At 44.0% G+C, this 14,511-nt stretch overlaps 1 protein-coding gene and 1 non-coding gene across 2 annotated transcripts in view; both read left to right on the top strand.

Annotated features, from left to right (window-relative positions):
- The window catches only part of Prkar2a (protein kinase cAMP-dependent type II regulatory subunit alpha), a 65,531-nt gene extending 57,123 nt beyond the window's left edge, over positions 1-8,408 (top strand). The window contains exons 10-11 of the mRNA XM_075964599.1: positions 3,917-4,058; positions 5,024-8,408. Coding sequence (XP_075820714.1) covers positions 3,917-4,058; positions 5,024-5,157 — 276 coding nt within the window. The 3' untranslated portion in view covers positions 5,158-8,408. The remainder of the gene's footprint in view (positions 1-3,916; positions 4,059-5,023) is intronic.
- Positions 3,179-3,285, top strand: LOC142847493 (U6 spliceosomal RNA). The gene has a single exon (XR_012910240.1). It is a non-coding gene; the product is annotated as a U6 spliceosomal RNA (small nuclear RNA).
- Positions 8,409-14,511: the final 6,103 nt, after the last annotated feature.

Here is a 14,511-nt window from a genome sequence, read left to right as displayed (position 1 = left end):
ACAGAGCTGATAGGTCAAGGCAGGTGTGGAGGGTGAGGAGGCTAAACTTAGAGTGCCAGTTTTTAATTTCCATTTGCAGATAATAAAGAAGATAGGCCTAGGGAGATGGGCTCTGCAGTTAAGCTTGCTACTTTTGCACAGGATCTGAGTTTTGATTCCCAACACCACATAGGATGGCTCACAACAACTCCAGGGAATCTGACCACTTTCTGAACTCTCTTGGCACCTACATTCGTTTGCACAAGCCCACATACACATAATTAAAGATACAGTCTTTTGAAAAACAATAATACTGGGCTGGAGAAATGGCTCAGAGGTTAAGAGCATTGCCTGCTCTTCTAAAGGTCCTGAGTTCAATTCCCAGCAACCACATGGTGGCTCACAACCATCTGTAATGAGGTCTGGTGCCCTCTTCTGGCCTGCAGGTATACACACAGACAGAATATTGTATACATAATAAATAAATATTTTTTTTTAAAAAGAAAAACAATAATACTACCAACAAAGAAGACCCAGCAAGACAATTTATTGGATAAAGGTGATTGTTCTAAAGTCTGATAACCTGAATTTGATTCCCAGAATTCACATGGTGTAAAGAGAAAAGTGATCCTTACACAGTGTCCTCAGACTGCCACACCAGGGCCGTGGCATGTGCATGCCCACACACGTTCAAACAAACAGAAACAAATGATAGCAGAACATGTTTCAAGAATGAATTGGGGCCAGAGAAATAGCTCAAGAATTAAGAGTACTTGCTCTACAATCATAGGGACCAGATTGAATCCCAGCACCCACATAAGCCAAACATCCTCTGAAGTGCTTATAGCCCCAGCTCCAAGGTATGTGGAGATAGGAGGATCTCTTGAGGCTTGTTGGCCTCCAACCTTGGGAATAATTAAGCCCTAAATGCTGGGGAAAGCCGTGCTTCAGCAAAGGAATAGGTAATAATGACAGAAGACGACAGCAGGTGCTCTCTTCCTGCTTTCATGGGCTGCATACCGAGGAACACACACACCTTCACATACTCAGAAATAGAGGTGAAATACTAGAAAATTCCCTTGAGGGCTGGAGGGATAGATCAGCAGTTAGGAGCACTGGCTGCTGTTCAGAGGACATAGTTTCATTCCCAGCACCCATGCAGCTACTCACAGCTGCCTGTAACTCCAGTTCTATGGGATCTGACACTCTCCCAGCCCCCAAGGGTAGCAGGTAGCCAAGTAGTACACAGACACGCATGCAGGAAAAACATAGAGTAACATTTAAAAAAAATTCTACCAGGCAGTGGTGGCGTGCACCTTCAATCCCAACACTCTGGAGGCAGAGGCAGGTGGATCTCTGTGAGTCCAAGGCCAACCTGGTCTACAGAGCTAGTTCCAGGACAACCAGGGCTACCCAGAAAAACCTGTTCTTTAAGGAACTGGTTTTTGCTGAGGAAATTCCCAGGTTTAGTTCTCAGCATGCATACAGGTGGATGTCACCTGAAACAACAGTTCCAGGGGATCTGACACTCCCATCTGGACTCCATAGGCACCTGCACAAGCACACATAGAGGCCAGCAGGTTCACACAGAAAATCAGGAAGTAAACACACAGCACGACACACACCAGTTAAGGGGCCAGCGAGGTGGCAGCGCAGTTAAAGAGTATATACTGCTTTTCCCGAGAACCCAAGTTTAGCTCCCAGAACCCACGTTGGGATGGCTCATAACTTCTGTAACTCCAGCTCCAAGATATCTGGCACCCTCTCTGGACCTCATGGACACCTGAACCTACATGGCATATACACACACATGGATATCATACACACACATGAAAATAAAATGCTTTCAAAAACTGGGGGGAAAAATCTTTGTTTGTTTGGTTTTTCAGGATAGGGTTTCTCTGTGTAACAGTCTTGGCTGTCCTGAAACTCTGGGCGCCAATTGCTATAAGGAGAGGGCCCCTTGTTTGCTCCCCCCCGTGCTAGTTTCACCCGAAATAACCACACAGAAACTGTATTAATTAACACACTGCTTGGCCATTAGCTCTAACTTCTTATTGGCTCTTACATATTAGTTTAACCCAGCTCCATTAATCTGTGTATCACCACGTGGCAGTGGCTTACTGGAGATTCTAACCGGTGTCCATCTCAGGCAGAGGATCTATGGCTTCTCTGACTCTGCCCTTCTTCCTCCCAGCATTCATTTGTTTTCTCTGTCTACCTAAGTTTTGCCCTATCAACTAGGCCAAGGCAGTTTCTTTATTCATTAACCAATGAAAGCAACACACAAACAGAAGGAACTCCTAAACCATTACCCCTTTTCTGTTTAAACAAAAAGGAAGGCTTTAACTTTTAACATAGTAAAATTGCTCTGTAGACCAGGCTGGCCTTGAACTCATTGAGATTCACACATCTCTGTCTCCTGAGTGCTGGGGGGGAACATATCTTTAAAAAAATAACAAAGGGAGCTGGAGAGGTGGCTCTGCTGCTCTTCTAGAGGTCCTGAGTTCAGTTCCCAGCACCCACATGGTGGCTCACAACCATCTGTAAATAAGATCTGTTGCCCTCTTCTGGCCTGCAGGTGTGCATGCAGAGTCCTTATATAGAAAATATGAATAAATAAAAATTTTAAAAACTAAGAAAAAAAAGGATTAGTCAGTCATGGTAGCAGACACCTGTAATCCTAGCACTCTGGAGGCAGAGGCAGGCTCAGACTGGTCTACAGAATAGTTCTGGGCTAGCCAGAAGCTATGAAGTAAGACTCTATCACAAAAGCAAAAGTGGGGGCACTATCTTTCTCCCTAAAAGATTAGTGGTTCTTAGAGAATGAGACTGATTCTCATAATTTGTTGTTACTGACTGACTTAGCAGATGGATTTTAAGAAATAAAAAACCCAGGGTAGTAAGTAAATGAAATATAGCACATACGTTTAAAGAACATAGTTCTTAAGAATGGAGGTGCAAATAGTGCTTTAAAAGAAACGGGGCTGGAGAGATGGTTCAGTGGTTAAGAGTACTGACTGCTCTTCCAAAGGTCCCGAGTTCAATTCCCAGCAACCACATGGTGGCTCACAACCATCCATAATGAAATCTGGTACCCTCTCCTGGCCTGTATACATGCAGGCAGAACACTGTATGTATAATAAATAAATCTAAAAGAAAGAAAGGAAAAGAAATATTTAAAAAAAAAAACCACCACGTGCTTGCTTCGGCAGCACATACACTAAAATTGGAACAATACAGAGAGTATTAACATGGCCCCTGCATGAGGATGGCATGCAAATTCGTGAAGTGTTCCATATTTTTTTCTAGATAAGGTAGGGAGGAGGGCCTTGGTCCTTCCTCAAAGCAATGTGCTTTACCCTCTTTGAGAAGTGAATGGGGATGTGGGGGAGGGTGAAGGGAATGGGAGGACGGGAAGGAATGGGAACTAGGATTGGTATGTTAAATGAAAAAAGACAGTATTTTTAAAGATAAAATTAAAAAAATTAATATGTAAAGGTACAATACCAAAAAAAAAAAAGAAAAGAAATATCACTGTAATGAACAATACAAGATAGAATCTAATCAACTCACAGTCTTGTGCTCTGGCTCGTCACTAATAGAAGAGTTCATTCCTAGGAAGAATCACCTGGGCTTCGGTCACATCTCCCAGAAGAATTTGTCATCTCCACAGACAATGCTAGGTTTGAGAGCTCCTGTTTAACCATTACCGAAAGTGTGTTAGGGCTTAGGTGGAGTGCCAAGGAAGACAAGTCTTCAGTTGTGTCAGACTGTGGAGATTTGTCTGTTGAGTTTACAGGATACAGTTCAGAGTTTCTACAGAGGGAATTTCTCAGTAATTTTGTTGAACTTTGAGAAAGGAATTTGAGTGTGTGCAGCTGGGCACAGCTGTGATCGTAGAATCAGCCTGGATCCTATTCTTTACCTGTTGTAGACTAAATCGAACAAGAACGGTGGGAACCAGGAAGTTGAGATTGCCCACTGCCATAAGGGGCAGTACTTTGGAGAGCTCGCACTGGTCACCAATAAACCCAGAGCTGCTTCTGCCTATGCGGTTGGAGATGTCAAATGCTTAGGTAAGAAAAATTCTTTCTGAGACCTCACAAGCCCCTCCCCAACCTTAGACAGGTAATAGTTTCTTCATAGGGTAGCCACTGATAAGTCGCCCACAACGTAATGCTAATTAAACTTTGCCTTCCTCCTACCCCCAACAAAAGACATGAAATTAGAAGAGCAAGAGGGAAGATGGGTGGGAATAGGAGGGATGGGAGGGAGTGGGGCAAGAGATGGGATGGGTGATTGTGATTAAAATTATATGCATGTATGAAGTGCCATAATAGAAACCATTATGATCAAAATTATATGCATGTATGAAGTGCCATAATAGAAACCATTATGGCCGGGTGGTGGTGGCGCACGCCTTTAATCCCAGCACTCGGGAGGCAGAGGCAGGCGGATCTCTGTGAGTTCGAGACCAGCCTGGTCTACAGAGCTAGTTCCAGGACAGGCTCCAAAGCCACAGAGAAACCCTGTCTCAAACAAAAATAAATAAATAAATAAAAAATAAAAATCATTATGTGTGATTCATGTGCTAATAAAAACTTTAAAATGAAAAGAAAATTCTTTGTGCGTTACTTTTTCTGATATACAGGGTCTTTAGGTTTTTCCTATTAGCAAGCCTTGACTTACTCTGCTGACTCATTTAGATCTAGGTCTGGGTAGTTGGTTTAAGTGAATTCTTAGAGCAAAGGTATTTTTGGTGTGGGGGGAGGTGTTGGGCATTGAACTTAGAACATTGTACATTCTCAGCACATGCTGTGCCATAAGTTTTACCCCAGCACCCTAGCAATCAGTTCTGAACAATGAGCAATCCTGAGGAAGACAGGCATACAGGTCTGTGGAGGAACAGGACAGGCGGGTGCTGCTGTGTTCCTACAGAAACATTCCCCGTACCCTAACATTTACTCTTCTGTAACATGAGTAAGTAGTAATGCAAGAAAATCATTCTCTCCCACTCCTCTTTTTTTTTTAAACAATGCAGTTATGGATGTTCAAGCATTTGAGAGGCTTCTGGGACCGTGCATGGACATCATGAAGAGGAACATCTCACACTATGAGGAGCAGCTGGTGAAGATGTTTGGCTCCAACTTAGATCTGATGGATCCTGGGCAGTAGATGCTGTGAATGTCAGAGCCTTCTCAGTGTGACACCAAAACCTTCCAGTCAGCCACAGAACACACAGAACAGACACGACGGAACCGGTCCTGCTGCTGTCACCGCCGCTGCCATTGCTGTGGTTAAGGGCATTTAGAAATCCTGAAAGTCAGCACTGAAAGATGGACAGAGGCTCCACCCACACCTCCACTTTGCTTCTGAAAGCCCATCATTAGACCACTTATGTAACGATTCCTTCAACCCAGTTTTCACATCTTTGGTTCAGAATGGCATGTCTCTCCAGCAATTTAAGTGCCTGATACAAAGTCCAAAGTGTAAACATCCTCCTTGCTGCTAATGTTTGCTTCTGAAAGTTACCCTAAGGTCTGCAGAAACCTGTTGAATAACTGTAGACACCACCGTAGTCCTTCTCAAGGGAGGGATTGGTACAGCCTTCTATCTCCTCATTTGTCTGAGAAAGTCCACAGTGTGTTCACAATTGCTGCTTTTGCTTTCCCAGTGGAAAATGGTGGCAGTTATAATGGAGCCTTGTGCCCCAGTGGCCCTGTACTGTCTGCCAGCAGCTGCACACCATAGAGCTGTGTCCAAGACCATAGTGATGCCCAGAAAAAGGCCTGTTGAAGGCCCAGCAGGTCCATGCAGAGCAGACTGATGGCTTAGATTCACATTAGCAGGAAACGGGCTCAGCACTGTTTCCAGCCGTAAAGAGCCAGGAAAGGTTAGCTGGGTTAGGGATTTGCTGTTTGTTTTTAGTAAGTTTTGTCTTTCTCTAACCTCTGTGCAATTTGCATTAACAAATTGTCCATTTCTGTGGGGCAAATGGGAGTTGGTTAGCTCAGCTGCTTAGACCGTGGTGCTCCTACAAGGACAGGGTCTGGAGGTGTCATCAGGTTACCTGACCTGAGTGTTCCCTGAGCAACCCTTGCCATGTCTTGGTGGCATTGCTGCACTGACAGCAGGTTGTGCTGCGCAGAGAACCTTTTCCAGCTCCTTCCAGCATTGCTGCATAGCTTGGCTAGTGATCATCAACTTTTAAACTCTTAAGAAGCTAACTTTTTTTAAAGGAAATTATTTCTCTAGGGGATTCACCTTGGACATATTCCTATACATGTAGTTTGTCAACTAACTGATTCAGACATTTGTCCTAAATCTCTCTTTTCAAAACTTGGTATCATTGGGACAGGGGTGGGCATGGCTCGGTGGCAGAACACTTATGTAGCATGTGCAAGGCCCTGGGTTTGCTCTCCAACACCATAACAACCACAGGAAGAAAGGGTACCATTTATAAACATTGACTTACTGTGAAGGCCTTTCTGTCTCTCTCAGCTTCTGCCGTGGTCACTGGAGCCAAGAAATGTCCAGAATAGATGAGTCACCACCATTTTGGTAATTACTCACGTTTTCTGTGTCCCATGGAGTAAAGCAGGCTCTGCAGACTGCCCTAGGAGCTGCTACAGCTCTGGGAATTGTTCGGTTGTAACTGCTACTCCAAAGCAGGCAGCTAGCACTGGAAAACCCTTGTGATCCCAAATTTTCCTAAGGTCCTTTTCTACGGTATTGCTTTCTTAAATAAATCAGACCTTGTACTTTGACTGAATAATACCTGATTCTTGCCAAGGTAAGTGGTGCATTGGGCTCCAGGAGCAGCCCAAAAGCCCAGCCCTCAGACCTTAGAAGGACTCTGAAACCCCACCTCAGCTTCCATGCCAGCATGAGTTAGGGCTGGCTGTGAATCTCATGCTGAAGATATTCCTACAGGCTGCCCTCACATCCCTATCTAATCTTCAGAGTACCCCTTGTCACCCTCCTGCTCCCTTACAGATTAGACATCATCAGGTGTAAGTTCTGCTGTAATTACTGATGGAACCCTCTCTGCAGTGTGACCCCTGTGTTGGGGGCCTGGGAGAGATTCCTCTAGTCAAGGAACTAGTGGGAGCCATGAGAGACATAGCTGCTACCACAGTGTCAGGACCGACAGTGTTCCAGTTCTCTGCCGCTCAGAGACTCAAGGTCACAGTGTTCTCATGCCAGCAACCCCTACTGCCGACAGTTGAGCCACATAGGGTAGGGTGTCCCCCTCTGGTAGTGCCCACTTCTGAGGATTAGAGCTCCCCCCTCTTCCCTGGCTTTGCTGTGGACTTAGGCTGATAGAGAATAGTCCTCACAGCCTGGAGGTCCAACTGCAGGATTTTCTCCTTTCTGTCCCCAGCTCTGCCCTCTCACTCTTCTCTTGATTAAATTCTTTGCAGGATGGACTTTTGTGTTCTTGTCCTCTGACTTCATCGTTTTCATAAAGAATTCTGTGTCCCTGATACAGAGTCTCAGAAATCAGCATTGAGCAGTGTAGCGAGCAAATTCAGCAGCAAAGTGGCAAAAAAAAAAAAAGAGTTCTCCAGCTGGAGAGGTTGTCCAGATTCTCTGCTCGTGACGGTGGAGCCGTTAGGTGCTGCTGGCACCCTGGTGCCTGGGCACACAGCGTTTTATGGCATGTCACACAGCCTTTGTTTTTAAAAGATGAAAGCATTTTGCACGGAGAAAGAAAAGGACCCATGAATGTCATCTTTTATCTTTCTTGGTCAGTTGATACTGAAATTTTTGTTTTTGATACACATTGTAAGCCAATCTCGCCAAGTTCTGAGTTTTGATTTTCACTACGATTACCTCTTATTCCTCCTGTCTTGACTGCTGACGTTCCTCCGTGATTCTAATGTCTATTTTATGGGAAGCAGCCTTCCCAGGGGTTTCCTATTACACACTGCAGGGCTATCTTTATACTTAAAAAAAAGAATGAAAACTGTCGCTCACCTCATGGGGGATTTGCAGAAAACCATTTAGCCCACCTTGAGCAAAGGTTAGACTCCTTGGGTTTTGTTGTTTTGTTTTTAATTCATTGTAATAAAAAAATCCAACTAAGCATTATTGTGCTACCTCAGAGGTAAATACATTCTAAGGTCATCTTTTGGTCCTGAGTTCTATACATGGTGTTTAAAATGTCTTTCAATTGGAATTATTTTTTAAATTGTTGGGGTGAATCTTATTTTAACCTGTTTACACTTGTGTTTTAATCTCAATAATATATATGATTGGAAAGCAAACAATTTTTGATCTATGGTGTTGAATATAAAATTAAAAGTTACTGAGAATTAATCATTGTTTGCTATAAACAAGGTTGAGGGGTTTTTGTTTTGTTTTTAAAGGAAACTCTAGGGCTCGGCTTCACTCTTGATTAATAAAGGCTGACAAATCATGTAGTCTTGTGTTATATATTTGTCTTCTCTTTTAAGGGTCCCAAGCCATTTCAGCATTTATCTCGCAGATACATTGCTGGGATGGATTAGGGAGAAGACCTAGATTTGCAGTACTTAGGTTCTACACAGAAACAGTCGCTATGGAAGGGGGTGGGTAAGGAGAGGATTCTGAGGTGTATTCTGAAGGCTTGGTCATGTGATTATTGAGGCAAATCTGCAGACCTGCAGGCTGAGTCAGCAATCCGGAGTCCCAGGGAAGTATGAGGCTTAGCTCCGGTCTGAAGTCAGGCCTGAGAACAAGGACAGCCTCGCTATGGCTCCCATCTAAAAGTCAGCAGGCTCAAGCTGTGAGAAGCTGAAGTCTCAGTGGGAGGCTGACAGGACGAAAGGCATGTGCCCTGTCAAGGCCCAAAGGAAAGTTGTGTCCTGATGCAAAGCCAGAGCTTGTCCTGTTGGGAAAATGCTCTACTACTGAGCTGCATCCCTTGCCCAGCCCCTTTTTACTCAGGCCTTCTAACTGAACTGGTCAGAAAGGGCCTAACCACATTAGGTTAGCCAAGTAAAATATCAATCTCATGTAAAATACTCATGAGAACACCCGTAATAATAGTTGACCAAATATCCCATAACCCAGTCAAGCAGACACAGTAAACCGTCACAGCATGGTATGTTGCTGTAGACAAGAGCAAGGGTACCCGTTGTGCCCTTGCCAGAAAGAGAACAGTGATGATGGAAATCCTTTCCTGTCTGCCAGGATTTCGCTTCTTCGCACTACTTACAGCTAGACTAGTAAGGGGGTCTTTCCCAGAGAACAAAGCAAGCTAACGATATCTTCATTGGACAGAGATGCCTGACCAAAAGGCCGAGTAATTGGACACCTATCACTCGAATCACCTATGTAGGTCCCGAGAAACCGATGCTGACCCTCTACAAGCCAAAATGCCATGTTTCAAGGCTTTAAAGGGTAAACGGTAAGGCAGGTGATGGTGGCACACACCTTTAATCCCAGCACTTGGGAGGCAGAGACAGGCGGATCTTTGTGAGTTTGAGGCCAGCCTGGTTTACAAGAGCTAGTTCCAGGACAGCCAGGGCTGTTACACAGAGAAACTCTTGTCTCAAAAAAAAAAAAAAAAAAAAAAAAAAAAAGGTAGCACATTGCCCCTAATCCCAATGTTTGGGAAGCAGAGGCAGATGGAGTTTGAGGCCAGCCTGGTCTATAGAGCTAGTTCCGGAATAGCCAGGGCTACACAAAGAAACTGTCTTAAAACTTTTTTTTTAATTTTGGGTGGTCACAAAGGTAGGGGGCAGACCTGGGAGGACAGGGAGGTGTGATCGAAGTTCATGATGTGAAATTCCCAAAAACAAAAATCTTATGAAAAATAAATGTTTTATCTTTGTGGTTTGGATGGTGATGTCGGTGTCTCATCAGTCTCAGCCCTGAAGGGGACAGGTCATGTGAAGACAGATTTCTGTGTTAGGATGTTGAACCAAGAGGCTAAAAATTTATCCCATCAAATTTCACTGTCTTCTCAGTAATCATTAATGAGTTACTTAGTTTTATAGCTATAGCATTTTTGAATATGAAGATAAAATAGGACCATTAGGGACATAATGAATATTCAGGTCTGAATTGCCAAAATCTGGGTTGAAATGTCAGGTATGTGTGACACCGTACATTGGTTGATGGGACAAATCCTGATGACCAGTTGTGAGTGTCCTTAACCCTTTCAGCCCTTTGGATTCCAGCACCAGTACTGCCTGCACCAGGGGATTGTAGCCCTTTCTACTGGTGCTGATGGAGCTCACTGCCTGTATTTTGGGGCTCCTGAGGACAGCAACTGTGGCCTTCCACTTTAAGGATGCTGCTTTTAGTGTCTACTGCCTTGGGCCATGAAGCTAGTGGGTGCTTTCACTGTCTCCTCTTGCCTCTTTTTAAACAAAGCACACAGCGCCTTTTCTCCCTCACGTCACATGACTCTGGCTACAGATGCCTCCTGGGGGAGGAAAAAGAAAAGTTTATTTTGGTGAGAGACTGGGACCCCTTAGAAATGTAATCCCAGCACTTGGGAGGCAGAGGCAGGCGGATCTCTGAATTCAAGGCCAGCCTGATCTACCGAAGGAGTTCCAGGACAGGCTCCAAAGCTACAGTAAAACCCTGTCTCAATAAACAAATACTCATGTCACATAAGACATGAGAAAGCTTGGCCAGAGATGTATTTTTGGCCTAGGTGCCTTCTGTTAAGCCGGTGGCAAGAATCAGTTTTCCTGCTGGTATCTGTTTTTGTGACCCATTAGGGAAGTCAGCAACAGTGCTGCAGTTTGCCACTTCGGTCAGCAGGGGCCAGCCTATCCCTGGGCTGCCTCGGCCTCCTGGCCTCTGACCTTAGAACTACAGCTAGTCCCAAGCTCCAAATCCCCATCAGCCTCCACGTCTCCGCCCAAATCCCAAATGAAGGACAGTTCCCCAGGCAACCGCAGCCTTGGCAGGGCACAGCTGAGTGGGGACAGACCTGAGTGTCCACAGACCTTGGCATTTAAGGCATCATCCCAATCTTGGGACTCAAGATGGTTCCGTTACGCTGAGAGGTCCTGGTGGGAGAGTACCCAGAGAGCAGATTGAAATTCTTGTGCTGGGGCTCAGGTTGTCCCTCTGTGGAAGTGACAGATTATGAGAGAGCCTGCATCCATTATGCTCCTGACTTTGCTGAAGACCCTCCCCTACCAGCTAGGGGCTAAAACCCAACTCTAGTAAGGTTAGAGTCCAGGGGCTGATATGCTTTATCTAGTGCTCAGTTCAAGACTGGAATGTTTTGCCCCCACTCCCTGGCATACAGTGGGCCTTAGAACTGGAAACCAAATAAAGCTAGACTCACTAAACCTTACGGGGAGGGCCAGGCTCAGGCCCACCAAGATGGTTCAGTGGGAAAGGGCACTTGCCATCAACCTGATGAACTGAATTGGATCCTCAGAAAACACATGGCAGAGGGAAAGAATCTTTCCCTAGGGATTGTCATCTGACATTTACTCCTTCATTCTGGGTTGTGTGTGCGTGCGTGTGTGTGCATGTGTGTGCACGCGCGTATGTTTGCTGTCACCAGCTCATGAACCTCACCACCCCCCTATACAAAATTAGGAATTTTAAACATTTGTAGTAATATGGGCGACGGGGCTGCGTCCCCAACACCCCAGCCGCCTGCTCGGCTAGCTTATGCCCCGAAATAATTACACGGACACTGTATTCTTTTAATCACTGCTTGGCCCTTTAGCTCTAGCCCTTACTGGCTAATTCTGATATCCCGATCAAACCATCTCTAATAATCTGTGAGCACTGGTCTTACCGGGAAGATTCTAGCCTAAGTCCATCCTGGGTCGGAGCTGGGGCATGGCGTCTCTCTGAGGCGTCTGCTCCGGAGAGGAGAGCTGTGGAGTCTGAGCTCACTTCCTTTTCCTCCCAGCGTTCTGTTCTGTTTACTCCTCCCACCTATCTTCTAACCAATGAGGACCAAGCAGTTTCTTTTTATTTAACCAATGACCTTCCTCCATCATTTCCCCTTTTTCGGTTTAAACAAAAAAAAAAAAGGCTTTAACTTTAACATAGCAAAATTACATATAACGAAACAGTTATCAAGTAAAAGTTACAATAATCTTTATCATAACTAAGGAAAACTATAACTAACTATTCTTAACTCCATCAAAGACTCCAGAAAGATACAATACTACATAAGCAAACAAGAAAAAAGCAACTTTTAAAACTCTATAAATGACAGAGACATCTCGCTGCCTGGACAGTCACCCAAAGTTCCTCTGTACCGTTGGGGCATCCATCTTCAGCCTTCAAGCCTTCAAGTTTCCAGCAGACATTTCCACAAAGCAGGAAATTTCAAAGGCAGTCACTATCTGCTTGTCCTGAAGAATGTCTTGCAGACTCTTTCATGAATCAGGAACCCCGAAAGATCATCTCACCTTAGGCAAGTTCAATAGTCCTCACTCTGCGGGTTCTCTGTGTCCAGTTTATGCAATAGTCCAGGCAAGAGCAGTTTCTTGCCCAAATGGCTATCAAACTCCATAAAGATCCTCTTCGACGCCCATCTTCTTCCTGAAGTAGATTGGTGCTGCCAGGAGCAGAGTGTCTCATTGTCATGAAAAACCCTAAGTTATTAAAACTTTTAAAATGCCATATTCTATAACCTTTGAAAATATGAAAAATGCCTATCTAAAATATATCTATGCACATCTAGAAAATCTTAACTAACATAACTACAAACTTGACTATTATAATTATCTATTAACTACCTATATACATTACATTTTTAAATGAACTACACAATCACAATACCTTAATAAAGATCAGAAATACATATACATATAACAAAATTGACCTTAAATCTCTATCAATAAAGCAAAATCTATACTAATGCAAATTATTCATATCTATACCATATCCCCCTTTAAATGTAAAAGAACGTTTTATAAACCATATTTGGGAACATGGGCGCAGTTTTTTCTCTCCAAACTGCTTCCTGCTGAATGGGGGCGTCGTTATTTAGGTCTTTCATGGTATAACCTGTGTGCTAGTTTCATCTCAGTTGGCAGTTGAGCGAAGCAATTTTCTGAAGATGTTCACACCAACCCTTCAGGAGGGCGTGGTCTATCATACCATATCGGGATAAATGCAATCCACAAGGTCTGATCCTCTGTGAAAACAAAAGAAGAATCTCTTTTCCAAAGTATCATATCCTTAGATCCAAATTCTGAAATCATACCCTCATGATATCCGTTCTGGTTCCACTTGGCAGCCCATATAATGAAATGTCTCTCTGTACTTAGCTCCTTCACAGTCAAAAATTTTAAAGAAAACACAATGTACATACTCCAGACTCTCTGTGAATTTTCCATTTTTACGTGGCTTATTTTTCTTTATTTCTTTTAATCTCTTAACTATCTGTACTCTGTCTCTTTAAAGACTTTACCTTTTTTTTAAAACCATTAACTTTATTCTCTATATTCTTTTTCTTCTCTCTCCCAAGCCTACGTACATTCATCCAACAGTGTGACTCATTTAGTGGTCTGAATCTGTCCTATAGTGAATCTGCAATTTTTTACTATCCAGGAGCACTTTTAATTTGCGCCTTTAAATCACTAGGTGCTTAAGAATCTAAGATGTGACATTCCTAGGTTAACTTTTTGCTTTTTGAGCGTATATCTTTGACCTGGAATAACTCTGTAGACCAGGCTGTCTTTGAACTCTCAGGGATCTGCCTGTCTCTGCCTCCCAGGCATTAGGATTAAAGGTGTTTGCTACTACACCTTGAACTCACAGAGATCTGTTTGTCTCTGCCTTTTAGGCACTGGGATTAAAGGCGTGTGCTACCACACCTTGAAGTCACAGAGGTCTATCTCCCTCTGCCTCCCAAGTGTTGGGATTTAAGGTGTGTACTACCACACACAACAACTCTCTTCCTTTTTTTGTTTTTTGCTTTAAGAACTTCAACTTTTAGTCTGCATATATTTTTTTTTTTTTTTTGGTTTTTCGAGACAGGGTTTCTCTGTGGTTTTGGAGCCTGTCCTGGAACTAGCTCTTGTAGACCAGGCTGGTCTCGAACTCACAGAGATCCGCCTGCCTCTGCCTCCCGAGTGCTGGGATTAAAGGCGTGCGCCACCACCGCCCGGCTAGTCTGCATATATTTTTAACACACTTTAAACCATTCAGAAATTTTCTGTCTTTGAATCTCTCTTTACTGTATATCTCTCTTTTTCTGACCACATGAGTCTTTAATTTACCAAGCAATCTCAGTAGGACTAAAGGCGTGGCTTTGACGGCTTGATCCAGCCCATTCCTTAGCTTTCCAGCCTCATGGCTGAGGTACTGGCTGTAGCCATGTTCAGTGCCACAAGTCTACAGTGTTTCAATGTCCTTGCCATCAAACAAGCTGCAACAGACAACACTCAAGTCCTCTATTGTTGCCGGCCCTCCTGCCTCCAACAGTCAGAGTTTTCCCTGGCAGGATGGCCCAGAAAGCCGGCATTTTAAAACAACACAGGTTTGTTCCTGCTGCTGAGTCAGGAAAATTTCAAAATGGAGGACATACCATTTTGTGCTAGCTCT

This window comes from Microtus pennsylvanicus, chromosome 3 (genome assembly GCF_037038515.1).
Source record: "Microtus pennsylvanicus isolate mMicPen1 chromosome 3, mMicPen1.hap1, whole genome shotgun sequence".
Lineage (NCBI taxonomy): Eukaryota > Metazoa > Chordata > Mammalia > Rodentia > Cricetidae > Microtus > Microtus pennsylvanicus.
Note: the sequence above shows the minus strand (reverse complement) of the source record. Positions and strands in the feature narration are given on the sequence as shown.